Genomic DNA, 13,687 nt, shown 5'->3' with positions numbered 1-13,687 from the left:
TTTGATAACGCGAATTCCTAAGCACTTGTGCATTCTTTGCGCACTTCCCGTGTGTTTGGCCGTGATAATTCCACATGGGAGCCCAGTATTTACTTGAGATTCTATTCTGAATAATTATCCTGAGGTATTTATCGCTTTTGTGACGTGGCAGTCTATTTCTATGTTGTTAGAAATTATTATTTTCGTGAAGTAACCATTCCAAATCCAAGTCATCGTGAAATTCGCCTGCCGGCGCGGTGGTCTTGATGACTCATACGTATCAAGTATCTCTGATCTGAACACTTGACAGAACAGCAGAGCGAAGAATATACTTACTAACTTACTACATCGGAGTTAATCTTTAGGTAAGCTTTCAGAGCAATTTTTAAATTACCCACACATTGTCAGTTTGGACTATCACTTCTCTGGTACATGTTCACTCTCTTAAATTATAGTTCGGCTATCAGGAGCAATTGAAAGCTGAAGAGTTCAAGTGTGGAAAAGACAAGTTTTATAGTCACTCGTATAGGTACTATACTTTTCTACCGGTCTCTTGGTCTACTATCGTAACATGAAGAGTAGCAATTTAATCATCGGATCACTTGCTACTCTTCAAGATTTCAGGAGCTCAATTTCTAAGCTGGGCAATTGACTCATCACAACTCAGCCTGTTATGGGCGCGTGTAGGAGGAAAAAAAAGGTTGTAGGGCTGTCAAAATTTGGAAATTGCAAGCCTAAGTTTAGGGACCTATAATACTATGTGGGTATTTATACCCTCCGTACTTCAAAGAATATCAGAATCTCCCTTCCAGCCTACCCTAGCACTAGTGATCATGATGAAGAGCAACTTAATCGGTTGACTAAGTATCATGATTATACCAGTGGAAATTTATGGCGTTATTATTGAATTAAAAAAAAATTGCGATGTATAGAGTTTACATCACTACACATCGCAGTTTTTGGTTTGATAACATTGCGATTAATATTTGCGGATGGACTTAATCGAGATTAAATTGTCATATTATCGCAAAAAATTCTCGGGCAATAAGATCGAAGAAAACCGCTCAGATGTTGATGTTCCTATCAATGTTTTCATTGCTGATAAAATCATAATAAGTATATCACAATCTTTCAGTTGAAAAATGCTACTTGGGTACGGGAGCTTCAGACTGTTGTCTAGTCACAGAAAGGTGTGGAGTGGACTAGCCCTATCACACAGAGCATGATAGGAGAATATTTATCTTGCAGATTTTTAATAAAGGTAGGGTGGTGTACTGTTCAAGACTGTCACTTTAACCTCATATATCGTCACCTTCCAGGCAAAGTATCACAAGCGCCATGCGACGTTTAAAAATTTCCGCCGCCATTTTATTTTTTTACAGAGAAATTGTTCAACGAAGCTGTCCGAAAATTTCACTGAATTTTCTTTGTGCTGCCGATAAAATTTAGTGAAATTTCCAAACAGATTCAACCAACAATTTCTCAGTAAAGAAATAAAATGGCGGCGGAAATTTTTAAACGTCGCATGGCGCTTGTGATACTTTGCCTGGAAGGTGACGATATTTGTTACCACTCTGTGAAACAGTTGCATTTCTTCAAGTTTTCAAAGCCTTTGGACTTTCTTGCATTAAAAACTTGAGCGGTTAGAAAGAATAACTTCTCTATCAGAGTACACAGAGAACTGAATCCCCCTCGCCTACTTAGTTTACAGCTATTCTGCGCTTAAGTACCCACGTTGTATTTTAGGTCCCTAAGTTAAGTCAACCCAAGCGATAAGGGAATAATTTTCTAGAATCAATGTAAAATTTGAAGATTTTACTGTTGAATCAAAACAAATTTTCTCTGCAAAATTCCAGGTAGCTCCAGACCCTTATGCTTGGAGATGTTACATTGGTTCAATCTGGGAGGAGAAGGGGGTGTCTGTGACGGTCCTCTCGTAGAAAATTATTTTTTTTTCCCTGTCTTAAATGCAATTTTAATGGAAATTTCACTTCTTTTATAGCAGTACAATGGGGATTTTGTACCAACCATTGGTATGCAGTCCTTCGTCTGTAGTTACCGCAGGAATCTACTTGGAAATGGTATTTTTCACTCATTTTCGGAGTTTAGATGTCGTCAATTTCTTGCACTATGTTTCATTTCCCTTTTCATTTCTCGAAGACCTATTTTACGATTCGATCACCCATACCCAATCTTGTTCTTAGGGACATGTGGTACTCTTGTAAATTTTCCAATGGCAGAGATAGGGCTGAATGGGTCAGTTGCGCTAGTCACAGATGCTTTTGATGCTTGATTCTTGTAGACTATCTTAAAATATTGAGATCTGTTCTGACAGTAACTTTCTATGTTCAATTTTAACCGGAATATCGCCCTTTGAAAAGCCGGGTTTTTAACGTCATCCACCGCGATAGTGACACCTTTGGTTTCTTCCACTTTGTTTTTACCAGTTGGTGTTACTTTATGTAACTCAGATGTAAGCAAGTGGAAAAAACCGAGGGTGTTACTCCCCAAAATTTTTCCAAACAAATTTTTCAAAGCTCGATATCTTGGTTTATATTGAACTTAGAAAGTTGCTGTTTGGACAGATCTTATCATTTTTAGCTGATCTACAGGAATCAAACATCGAAACACAATTCTGTGATCAGGGCAACGAACCCATTGATTTACAGCCAAGCCCAAATCTTCTCTTCACTGTCTTCACTAATCTTTTATCGCACATCATTAGCATGAAAAATTATGCCCTCTAAGGCAACTGGTGAGTGTAAACCCAAGTTTCAACAGTGTTCTTGCTGATGGTGTAACTGCAAAGCTGTCATCAATTGTTGTTATTTTTAACGTCTTTCCTCTGGTTTTTTTTTTTCAGATTAAGAAATCGCTCCAACCTCCCAAATGAGACGCAATAAAGGTATACATGAACATAATTTTGCCGTCTTATTTCAAGATTTATGAAGTCTGATTTAGAACATGCCTCTTTTTAAGTATAAAGTTTCCTTTGGTAAAATATTAGTTTAATTTAATAGTATACTGAAGTCGTAAAATGTGACCATTGAGGCTTCGGTTTTTAATCACTTTGTCGGGTGACATGATTACCCTATCTACATCTTACTTTATGGTCCTGAACTATGATCTCATAGTTTGAGACCAAGAAGTAGGTTGCAGATAGTGTGACTGTTATGTTTATTTTGATTTTTCATGTAAACAACCACTATATAAAATTTATAAGGTAGAGTTGGATTCAATTTTTTTGAATTTATAGCATACCGCTCAAGTTGAGTTTTTCCATGTCATATAAAAGATTATAGATTGAGTGCCGAAGAAAGTTTTGAATTTAGTCAATTCACTCTTAATTCATGACAAACGTTTCAGCCAAAGTTAGTTCTATCAGGGCGTTGTAAGTGTTAGTAATTCTTATACAATTTAATTCTCATGCCCAGGTTTTATTTTTTCAAAAACACCTTTTTTTTACCTTTGTTGCCATACCTTCTCCTTACTTATGCAGAAATTAGTTATTTTTTTACACAAGAAAAACTAATCAGTAGTCTCCTTTGAACTTTTTTGGGAACTTCCTTCACTCACTCAGAAAAAAATTGCAAGGAAACATTGTCATTGATTTTCTTTAAGGAAAGGGAAGCGCAATCAGAGATTTTTAAAAGTTTCAATCAAGATACGTATTTTTGCATTAAGTCATCAAAGTTAAGATACAGGTGTCACCACTTAATGGGACGTTCGACAGGCATGTTTGCACGTAGAGCGCCCAAAATCATTCAAACAGACCAGAGTTTCAACACTTTGAAGTTAATAAAACGCAATTTTGAAAAGCAATCAATGTACATTATAACCCATGATACTTGAGGCTTTCAATTTCCGGATTAAGTAAATGCAATGTTACATCTAGTAGCTGTACAAAAATGAACTAAATTCTCTGCAACTATTCTTTAGGATATCGAAGAATGTCCTCTGTGGAAATTTTTTACCCATGTTTACAAAATCGCTCTCCTTAAAAATTTCCTCCATTTGGTCAGGTCCCTTTTTCTATAATCCGTGAAATTTGACAGTTTTATTTTAGTGTTGTTCCTAACGGAAATCGTTTTTCCCTTGCAGCTCGTGAGGGACCTCGGAGGGGTCCATACCACAAAGTATATGCCGATCAGTATGTACAGTGCAGAACAGAAAGGAGGCGAGATCCTGGCATTGATGAGAATAAATGTCACATGTGCAGCATTTCATTCGCCTCACAAGAAGAATATGAAGAGCATCAAAATGATATTGAACACAAGGCCAGGAAGGAGTTTCGGCTGAACCGGTGAGTGATTGGGCTGTTTACTCCTCTAGGAATGAAACATATCTAGGCCTGTCCTGAATGGAGATGTTGCATGTGTGAGGAATTTGCGATTTGACCACTGACTCTCATGTAAAAGTTTATGTAAAAGTTCGAGAAACACGATGGTGCCACTGGTTTTCTCTGAAATTAACTCCCAAGCTCAAAAAAAGCTCTCAAGTTGAGGCCAAAATGGAGGGGATATCCCACGCTATCCTGAGAGTCCACATCTACATCAAGACAAACTCTCTCCATGCAAAGATAGGGAGCAAATACATTAACACGGTTGCCGTGTTTTCAGTTGTGGAGTCCCCAAATAAAATGGCAGCCCTGTCAATGTATTTGCTCCCCATCTTTGCATGGAGAGAGTTCGTCTTGATGTAGATGTGGACTCTCAGGATATCGTGGGATATCCCCTCCATTTTGGGCTCAACTTGAGAGCTTTTTTTGAGCTTGGGAGTTGATTTCAGAGAAAACCAGTGGCACCATCGTGTTTCTCGCGAACTTCTACATATGACCCAACAGTCAAATTGCAAATTCCTCACACATGCAACATCTCCATCACTTATTTGTTTGACAAAATATTTTGGTGCATTCCTTGTTTCTATTTTTTTCAAGAGGGGAGGGGATGTGATGTTTGATTGTGAGTCCAAAAAGGCTAAACTCCAGAGAGATGGTTGTGGAAAATTTGTGCAAAAGAAAAAATTGCAGCTTTGAATCTGAAGTGCTCTAGAACTTTATTTGAGAAGCCACAGATTATCAGCTCGTTTTAAGCTAGAAACTCTGAATAGAAGGAACAAATAGCATCATAATTAATTTTTTTCGAATTAAGGTCCAGAATTTGGAATAATTAAGGGTCATGGGGGTAAAACACTGATGTCACAGGAAAATGTTGCTAAATAAGAAGAATTATGACTATTTTTGAATTTCCTAGCACTATACACACACTTACACACACAGGATTCATTTTACTCATAGAATAGAACTGAAACTGAAAATATTTTTTCTTTGATCATGTGTGATAGCAAAATTTTTCCATGAAATAACTAATGGCCAGAAAAGCGACGGACAGTCATGATTATCTAATGAGACAATTTACATTGTGTCACATGGGTGAATGGATCTTCAAGCATGTTATAAAAAGTCATTCATGCATTTTTGTTAAAAAAAACTCAAAAGGATCTTAAGCTCTCTGCTATCCATCTGGTTTCTAAAAAAGGGGTCCTAATTGGACGTATTTCTATCAAACGGAACTATGTGCATTATGACTGGAGGACTTTTGCACTATATTCTTATGGGTCTCAGGGCTCATGTCTTAATGCACATAGTTCTGTTTGGTAGAAATACGTCCAATTCAGGTTGTCAAGAAGACAAGAGTGTTATTGCCAAGCCTGATCATGTATCACTTAAGGACCAGCTTCACCATTGCCGACTGTAAACTGGACCCAAAAATTGGTTCTTTTTCCCACCAAAAATCAGTTCAAACTTTTATTTTGCAGTCGTGAAGTCAAGAAAAATTCAGCCTGTGGCATAAAGGTTGAGTTTGAAGCGGAGGAAATTTTTCTCGAAGTCAACCAGCAAAAGAAAGTAAACTTCAATCTGTCAAATCGCACTGAAAGAGACGTTACTTTGGAATCAATAATACCATTAATGAAATTAAATGTTGTGCCTGGAGTGCAAATCATCGGAGCTAAGGGCGTTTCCATTGGACCTGGTAAGATTAAATGTGAACAGAAATTCTGCACTCTTGTTTATCCAGAAGGTGGACTGGTCAAAGGAAGTTCTGCCTGTACGAGGAGGGACCCAAAAAAACCCGAAATTTTGCTATAACTTGGCAACGATGGAAAACATTTGGGTTCCACTTCTAGGAGGTTTGACTAGGAGCTATGAAGAGTCATTGGACCAAATTTCAATGTTGTAGCACATTTTCTTTCACATTGGCGAAACTTGGCTTAAGGGGTTGTTTGGAGAGTTCGTCGTTTTTGTTGATAAGCGATTTTCACCAGAAATGCTTGGCTAACTCTGTCAATTTTTGGAGTGAATATTACAGCAAACTTACTTTACCCATGACTATGTGAACAAATGTTTTTCTTCGTTTTCATGAGTGATTTATTGATTGAACGTTGGCTGGATGCCAAGCGGCCATCACTAACTAAAACGCTAAATGAGGGATCAATTCGGCAACAATGCGTTTTAAGCCCAAATTTTTCACAGCAATGTTTTGAATATTTCTGTATTACATTCAAGTGATTTCTGCTAGTTAATTAAATGATCCATCCTCTTTCACGAAAACGCAAATTTTTCATTATTTTTACCGGTTCTAGCCCTTGGTGATGGCGGTTTGAAGGCACTTAGGGGTTTCAAGCGATTAAGCACAATTTTTAAAGCAAAAAACCGTACTTACACTGAAGTTTGTGATAAGGCTTGTCCTTCAGAAGTAGCACTTCAAAAGATTAGCAGAGAGATAGCCGTGTCTTTATCGAGTAAGAGAGAAAAATTTGAGCGCTAAGTGTTGTTACTGAAATCGACCCATCTTCAAAAACGACAAACTCACCAAACAATCCCTGAAGCCAAGTCTCGCCAGAATGAAAGAAAATGCGCTACAACGTTGAAATTTGGTCTTATGACTCTTCATAGCTTCTAGTTACATCTCCTAGCGGTGGAACCCGAATATTTTCCATCGTAGAGAAGTTACAGCAAAAGTCAGGTATTATTTGGGTCTCTCCTCATAGGCGTGTGGAGGCTTGCCCTATGTGAATATGCAATAGGTGTTAATGATGAAATTTATCACATGTCATCTCAAATTTTCTGAACAAAAAATCAGTTAAAGCGGCAGTTTCACTCCCCGAAAAGAGGTTTATTTTATTAAATTTAGACCCTTCTTTGTCAACTGAAAAGGGAAACTTACTAATGGTGAGACAAAAATATTATGTCTCTTAATTAAGGTGTTTCAACATAATTGCTTCAACTTCCATTTAAAAGAAAAAAACGAAAAAAATAAAAATAAAATACACACAAATGCAAACAAATCAATATTTTCTCTATGAATTAAAGTACTTTCACATAGGCCAAGAAAAATCCTATATTATTTCATCCTCGTTGATTGCTCCTCTTTCATGAAAATGTAAGTACTACAGAAAGTTTGCAATTTCTCAAGCCAAGCACGGTTTTCAAATTTTACTACGGAAATACTTCCAATTTACATTTGAAGACCAATTAATTATTTTAGTACAGCTATTTATCCTGATTGTAGCAATGTTTTTGGCAGAGCCCATGATTTCTTTGTCGTGAATGAAGTGAACAGTGTGAATTCAGTGAGGAATCATGAGTATAGCCTATATACTAGAAAATTAATTTTCATCTTCAACATCACTAGGTCAGTCCTTGCTCTATAAAATGGTTGTTGGATTTGGTGAAGAAACTGGCATTTTTGTATACCCATTAATTTTTCAATTCCTTGGAGCAGCTGGTTCCATCTACGTCTACAGAGAACTAGTGAGTATTTATCACATTCTTCTAGCCTGGATTTTATATGTGTAAGGCAGTGAGTCAAGTGAAAGGAAAGCTTATTTTGTTGTAGGACAGGAAGGTATGAGTATCCCAAAGTCTCTTGACTTAATAAAATTTCTCTTTTCTGAAGCCTCCTGTTAACAGAATATTATATTAAAAAAATTATTTTTGAATGCAAATTTTTGTAGGGTGCTCTCGGAAATATTTGATGATAGTAGACTTATTTTGAACTTGTGAAGGACCTTACAATCGCACTTACATGTAAGCTGCTTTCATAGTGCTCTTTTGCGCTCTGCGACACCCAGCGGCCAAAGTCCTTTATCCGCCCAAAGCCCTTTAGAGAGTTGGTACTCCCTCGTTCCTCTGTAGCCCCCTGTCTCCACTCTTTCACTGGGCATCCTCTTCATCTCCTCCTCCGAGGAACCCAATCAAGCATCTTATTCGGCAGCATTTCTTCCTTCATCCTGTCAACATGATCATACCAGACAAGCTGTTTGGTCATGACGTCAATTTCGACTCCCATGATCTGACACACCCTATCATTGCGAATCCTCACACTCTTTACATCTTACAATCAAGTCTTGCCAAAATTGATGCATATGAACATCCGTTGAGCTCCGCTTTTCAGGATTACTGCTATTCGCGTCTGAACACTAGAGAAAATAACCCTCAATTGTCTCACCTTTTCTCAAGGTATCGGGAGACATGAACGCCTTGGGCTGCATACTTTTAATTAGTACGTTTCTGCGGAGTCCGAACTGAAAAAGTAATAGCGCAATTGTTCACACTGTTTCCTCACATTCTAGACGACAGGGGTTCGAATCCTGCTACGTTTGCACTTTTCTGAATCTTTATTTTCAATTTTCTCTCCACTCTCTCATTGTGTAAATCAAAATGTCAGTTTTCATTATACTTTTATTCCTTTTTTTTTCTTCTTTCTAGCCTCCTGGTTTTTTTCATGTCTTTTTATTTATTGAGTGACCGACTGAGCAAAGTCCTTGTTGCCCAGTCGGTCATTCACGTCTCCAAATACCCTAAAAAAAGGAAAACTACCAGGGTCATTTTTCCTGGTGTCCAGCTACCAATGACGAAAATGTTGGGAGTGGGATCCAATGGATCTTCATTATGCAGCAACTCAACCTTTTATCCATCAATTTCTAGGGAGCACGATTCTAAGGTTCCCCCATTGTGATCATATCTGGAACAAAATATTGAAAACACGTTTGGTTTTTTTCAAAAGCGTCCTTTTTTCCTTTCTCTTAGAATACATCACAATGTGATGTTCATTGCATGAAAATTTTAAATTGTGGTTTAGTAGTGTGCCAAGAAACATCTATCTGAATTTTAGGATTTGTTCTTATACCTCCCTGTGACATAGAAACATCTCTCAAGATCTATTGAAAAAGCTAAATCTGGGAAGAAGTAACAAGGGTAATGACAATTGTATACCTCTCTTCGTGATCTTGATTTGAGGCTGTTGCATCATAATTTTTTGGAGGCTTTAAAATGCTCTGTGCTCTTATTTTTCCAGAAATTTTACTCTTTTACATCCAGTTCAGAATCGGGATTATATTCAGCCTTGGCTCCGATTTCGCCGTACAAACCACAAAATCACCTGTTTGTTCACCTGGTTGAACTGCCAACTATATGGGCTCCTCCTCTTGAGCAGTAAGTCAAATTTTTTCTTTTTTATGGAAATTAATTGACTAATGAAATTTTGCAACGGCTGAGGTCAGTTAGTTTCCTTTTGAGAAACACTGCTCAAGTTTTAGTGTATTTTCCGAAGAAAATACACTATTGCATTCTCCCATGATGTCGGACCCAGACCTGAGACATTGTGAAGAGCACCGATCACGGGTCGTAGATCACGAAAATATATGCCATTCAAATTCATGTGTATATATATATGTATGTATGTAAGTATGTATGTATGTAATGTATGTATGTATGTATTTCCGCCTTTTGAAGATTTTTCGATTTTTGAGTGGTTATATCTTTCTTACGTTGAAAGATATTTTGACCATTTTTTTTGCATTTAGTAGAGACTCATTAGAACTACTATTCTGCGAAAAAAATTGAAATTTGAGGCAATAGATTTTGAGGGGTGGGGCTAGAAAGTGGGGGGAGGTCAAATCTTGTCCACTCGATAACTCGAGCGAAAATGAATATTTTGAGCTGAAATTTTTATGGGTGGTAGTTCTTCCATAGGACTGGTTTGGTATTGAATTTGAGCCAAATCGGCCGAGCCGTTTAAAAATGGCGAGCTTTGAAAGTTTTAGGCGAGGGGTGCGCGGCATGAGGGGAGCCGGCCGGAGCAGGGCCGCACAGTGGGTCGGGGGAGAAAGTTTTTGGACAAGCTGATCGTCGCACAGTGGGTCAGAGGGAAGAAGTTTTTGGACAAAATTTTCGTCGCACAGTGGGTCAGGGAGAGGAAGTTTTTGGACAAAATTTTCGTCACACAGTGGGTCAGGGGGAGGAAGTTTTTGGACAAAATTTTCGTCGCTCTGTGGGTCAAGCTTTTCGTCGCTCAGTGGTTCAGGGGAAGGAAGATTTTGGACAAACTGCCCGTCGCACAGTGGGTCAGGTGAAGAAAGTTTTCGGACAAACTGTTCGTCGCACAGCGGCCCAAGGAAAGGAAATATCTGGAAAAAAACTATCCATTACACAATAACTTACAGACATACGATTTTATGACTACAAAAATCCCACTTCGGGAAATACACTTTCTTCCCGCGGTGGATGCGCGGGACACTTAAAAAGAAGAAAAAGTAGATGTGCAGACGACCCTGAAAAGACGCGCGCAAAGCGCGCGTCCTGGGGGGGTTTGGGGGGGCGAAGCCCCCCCCAAAAACCGGCGCGGAGCGAAGCAGAGCGCCGGTTTTTTTTATTTTTTTTTTTATTTTTGTTATTTTTATTGAATACTATACATCATTCTTATAATAACTAAAATCGAGAGAGCTTTTTTGTAATTTAAGGAATTAAAAACTTTAAATTACAAACATTAAGTGATTTGATAAGTGATGTTGGAGATAAAAATATCAATAGTATTTACAGAAATGAAATACATGTGATTGAGGAAATGAAATGATGTAAGACAGAGAAAAACGGGCATTAAAAAGGAGAACCGAAGTGTACATTATATGGATGTATTTATGCTAAAAGGAACTATGTCGCACGCAAAACCTATGCACATAGTTCCTTTTAGCATAAATACGTCCATATGCATGTTTATGAAATTTTTCTTTATGATATTGATAATTCTTTCTTCATTCTCAAAGTTCCCTTTTTAATGAAAAATTACATTATGTCTCAATTAAGACAGATTACTCGCTTTAAAATACATACACCATACACAGTGAGCAGCATTTTCTCTGTTTCCACTCTGTCGGTTTTTCCATGTACACGCAAAAGACATATTGCCCGGGTCTCTTGACAAATATGCCATCCGGTCCCCAGTTCTGCAAAGCATGGTGCAGAAAGGATGTGAAGAAAAGTCTTATCAAAATCCTAGGCTTTTGAAGTAGTATACAATCGATGAAATTAATCTCAAATCTGAAATTTCCATTTTTCTTTCAGGGGAGAAAGGGTCAATGCTCTTCCAAAAAGAATTCAGCTTGAGAAATACCCCATACCAAATCTCTTGTCCAAACTCGTGAACCATCATCTCAATCCTGCTGAATTTGAGGAAGAACTTGATGAAGCTGGAAGAAAAGAAATCAAGAAACTTCTGTAAGTATTCATTGTTGCAGTTTCGCTCTTTTGCATTGCATGTTTCTATTCATCTTGGTTTTTAGAACTTATTTTTTTAAAATGGGATTGTTGGAGGGTCCTTGAATTGCCTTGAAAGGAGTAATTTTTAAACTTGAGAGAGAAACGTGTCGCTGAGCTTTAAAAAGCTCAAAACTGCTAGGTATTTTCATTTTGTGTGAAAACTGAAATTCTGTACTTGCAATTTGTTTCCTCAAAATTCTTCAAGGAGGACTTACAATTAGCATTGATCATAATCAAATTTTTAAATCTTGTAATTTGTAACCGTCAAAACATTCACTATACTGCTGTTTGGAGGAAAACCGCTGTATGAATATTCGAATGTTGCCCAATTAACTCTAAAAATACTTACTTATGAGGAAAGTTAGCGACATTTTTCATTGAAATTTTCGGACTTTTAGGGTCAAATTGCGAACAAAATTCTTCGAAACTTGAGAAGAAAAATACTTAGAATTTTCCCCAAAAATTTGTGATTTTGTCAGAGGAAGTTTGGCAACATCTGAAAGCTCATACAGTGTTTTTCCTTAGAACGGCTGTATAGAGGTGCACAGTTAAGTAAATTCTGTTGATTTTTCATGGCTCAAATAATGACCCTTTTTTTCTGCTAAGAACTTTTGAATAATGGACCATTAGACAAGGTAGGAAGTTAAGCATTCTGATATATGTTTCTTAACCATAATTGTATGCAGAACTCGATTTGTGCGAAGCAAATTACTAAAATTAACTCCCGACCAATATTTTTAATGTTTCTCGAAGCGTGAATTCAAACCTCTTGCTCATGAAAACTCAATGGTCCACATGAGTCAAATCGTATGTTAAAAATTACTATGACACTCTGTGTGATAAGAAAATCTGGCAACCTCAATCTTGATGCTTTGGCTCAGCTGTAGCAAGTTGTTTATAGTTTGCACAACACAGGGTGAGAAATGAACAGTGCTGGATTGAGAAGCCTGCCGAAACTGTTGTAGTAAGCGATTGGACTCACGTAGAATATTAAGTTTCATGTGATCGGGCAATTTAAATTTCTCGTAACCGATGTAAAATAAAAACGTTAGTATCTTAGATAAGAAATGATTTCAGTAATTTTTGATGCAAGAATCGTGTTCTACAAGGAATTCTGGTTAAGAAACATAAATCAAAAATTTGTACCTTGTCCAGTGGTCCATTCTTCAAATTGAAGGCGTCTTTTTTCAAAATTTCATGGGGATTAAACCATCTTGACAATATCATAAGCATTGTGGAGATCAAATTTATTTTCTGAATGAATTATTGCTCAAACAAGTGAAATTTTTCTTTTTAAAATATTGTTCATTTTTCAGAGACGTGATCTGCCACAAAAAGCCGAATTCCGAAGTTCTCACCAAACAGAATTACGTAGATAGATTCCGTGTCTTGTTACATTTAGAGGAAATGCAGATTCGAAAAGAGTTGGCGGACTACAATATGAATGATGCAATTCTCTTCAAAGCCCCAACCAATCAAGGGCTCCTTGCTCTTAAGGTATGAGAATTCTCTCTATCCTCAGCGATAGACCAGTAGACACAAATAGGAAGCATTCTAATATATGTTTCCTATTAAAAATTGAACGTCAAACAAGATTTTGGCACCGAAAATTGCTGAAGTCAACTCCTAACCAAGATATTTAAGGATTGATGCGTGAATTCAAACCTCCCGCTCATAAAAAAGGATAGCTCTATGTATGTAAAATTTGGCACTAAATGTTGCCGTAATAGTCTCTTCAGCTTGAAAAAATGCCAACCGCAATCTTGGTGCTTCGACTCAGTTGTTGTACGTTGTTTACACTTTAAACAACGCAAGGTGGGGAAGGAACACTGTGATCAAGAAGCCCTCCCTAAACCGTTGCGGCGCGTGATTTGGCTCCTGTAAAATTTGTTTTCTTGTGAGCGAGACATTCAAATTTCCTGTACCCATTGCGAACTGAAAACATTAATATCTTACTGAGGAGTTGATGCAAATAATTTTCCTTACCCAAATCATGTCCTATGTGAAATTTTGGTCGGGAAACATGTATCATTACGTTTTAATTCGCACTTTGTCGAGTGGTTCATTCATAATGTGATTGTGCAGATGAATGGTGACATTGGTCCACAT

At 37.5% G+C, this 13,687-nt stretch overlaps 1 protein-coding gene across 2 annotated transcripts in view; it reads left to right on the top strand.

Moving 5' to 3' along the window:
* Positions 1–50: 50 nt before the first annotated feature.
* Positions 51–13,687, top strand: part of LOC109039216 (putative helicase MOV-10) — a 29,327-nt gene continuing 15,690 nt past the window's right edge. The window contains exons 1-8 of one of the 2 annotated variants that reach the window (XM_019054609.2): positions 51–344; positions 2,843–2,884; positions 4,081–4,282; positions 5,797–6,011; positions 7,674–7,792; positions 9,339–9,475; positions 11,384–11,536; positions 12,895–13,075. In XM_019054609.2, the coding sequence (XP_018910154.2) occupies positions 2,869–2,884; positions 4,081–4,282; positions 5,797–6,011; positions 7,674–7,792; positions 9,339–9,475; positions 11,384–11,536; positions 12,895–13,075 (1,023 nt within the window). In that variant the 5' untranslated portion in view covers positions 51–344; positions 2,843–2,868. Of the gene's footprint in view, positions 345–1,216; positions 1,241–2,842; positions 2,885–4,080; positions 4,283–5,796; positions 6,012–7,673; positions 7,793–9,338; positions 9,476–11,383; positions 11,537–12,894; positions 13,076–13,687 lie in introns of those variants that run through there. The other variant, XM_072304387.1, reaches the window with a different exon arrangement.

Source organism: Bemisia tabaci, chromosome 9 (genome assembly GCF_918797505.1).
Source record: "Bemisia tabaci chromosome 9, PGI_BMITA_v3".
NCBI lineage: Eukaryota > Metazoa > Arthropoda > Insecta > Hemiptera > Aleyrodidae > Bemisia > Bemisia tabaci.
Note: the sequence above shows the minus strand (reverse complement) of the source record. Positions and strands in the feature narration are given on the sequence as shown.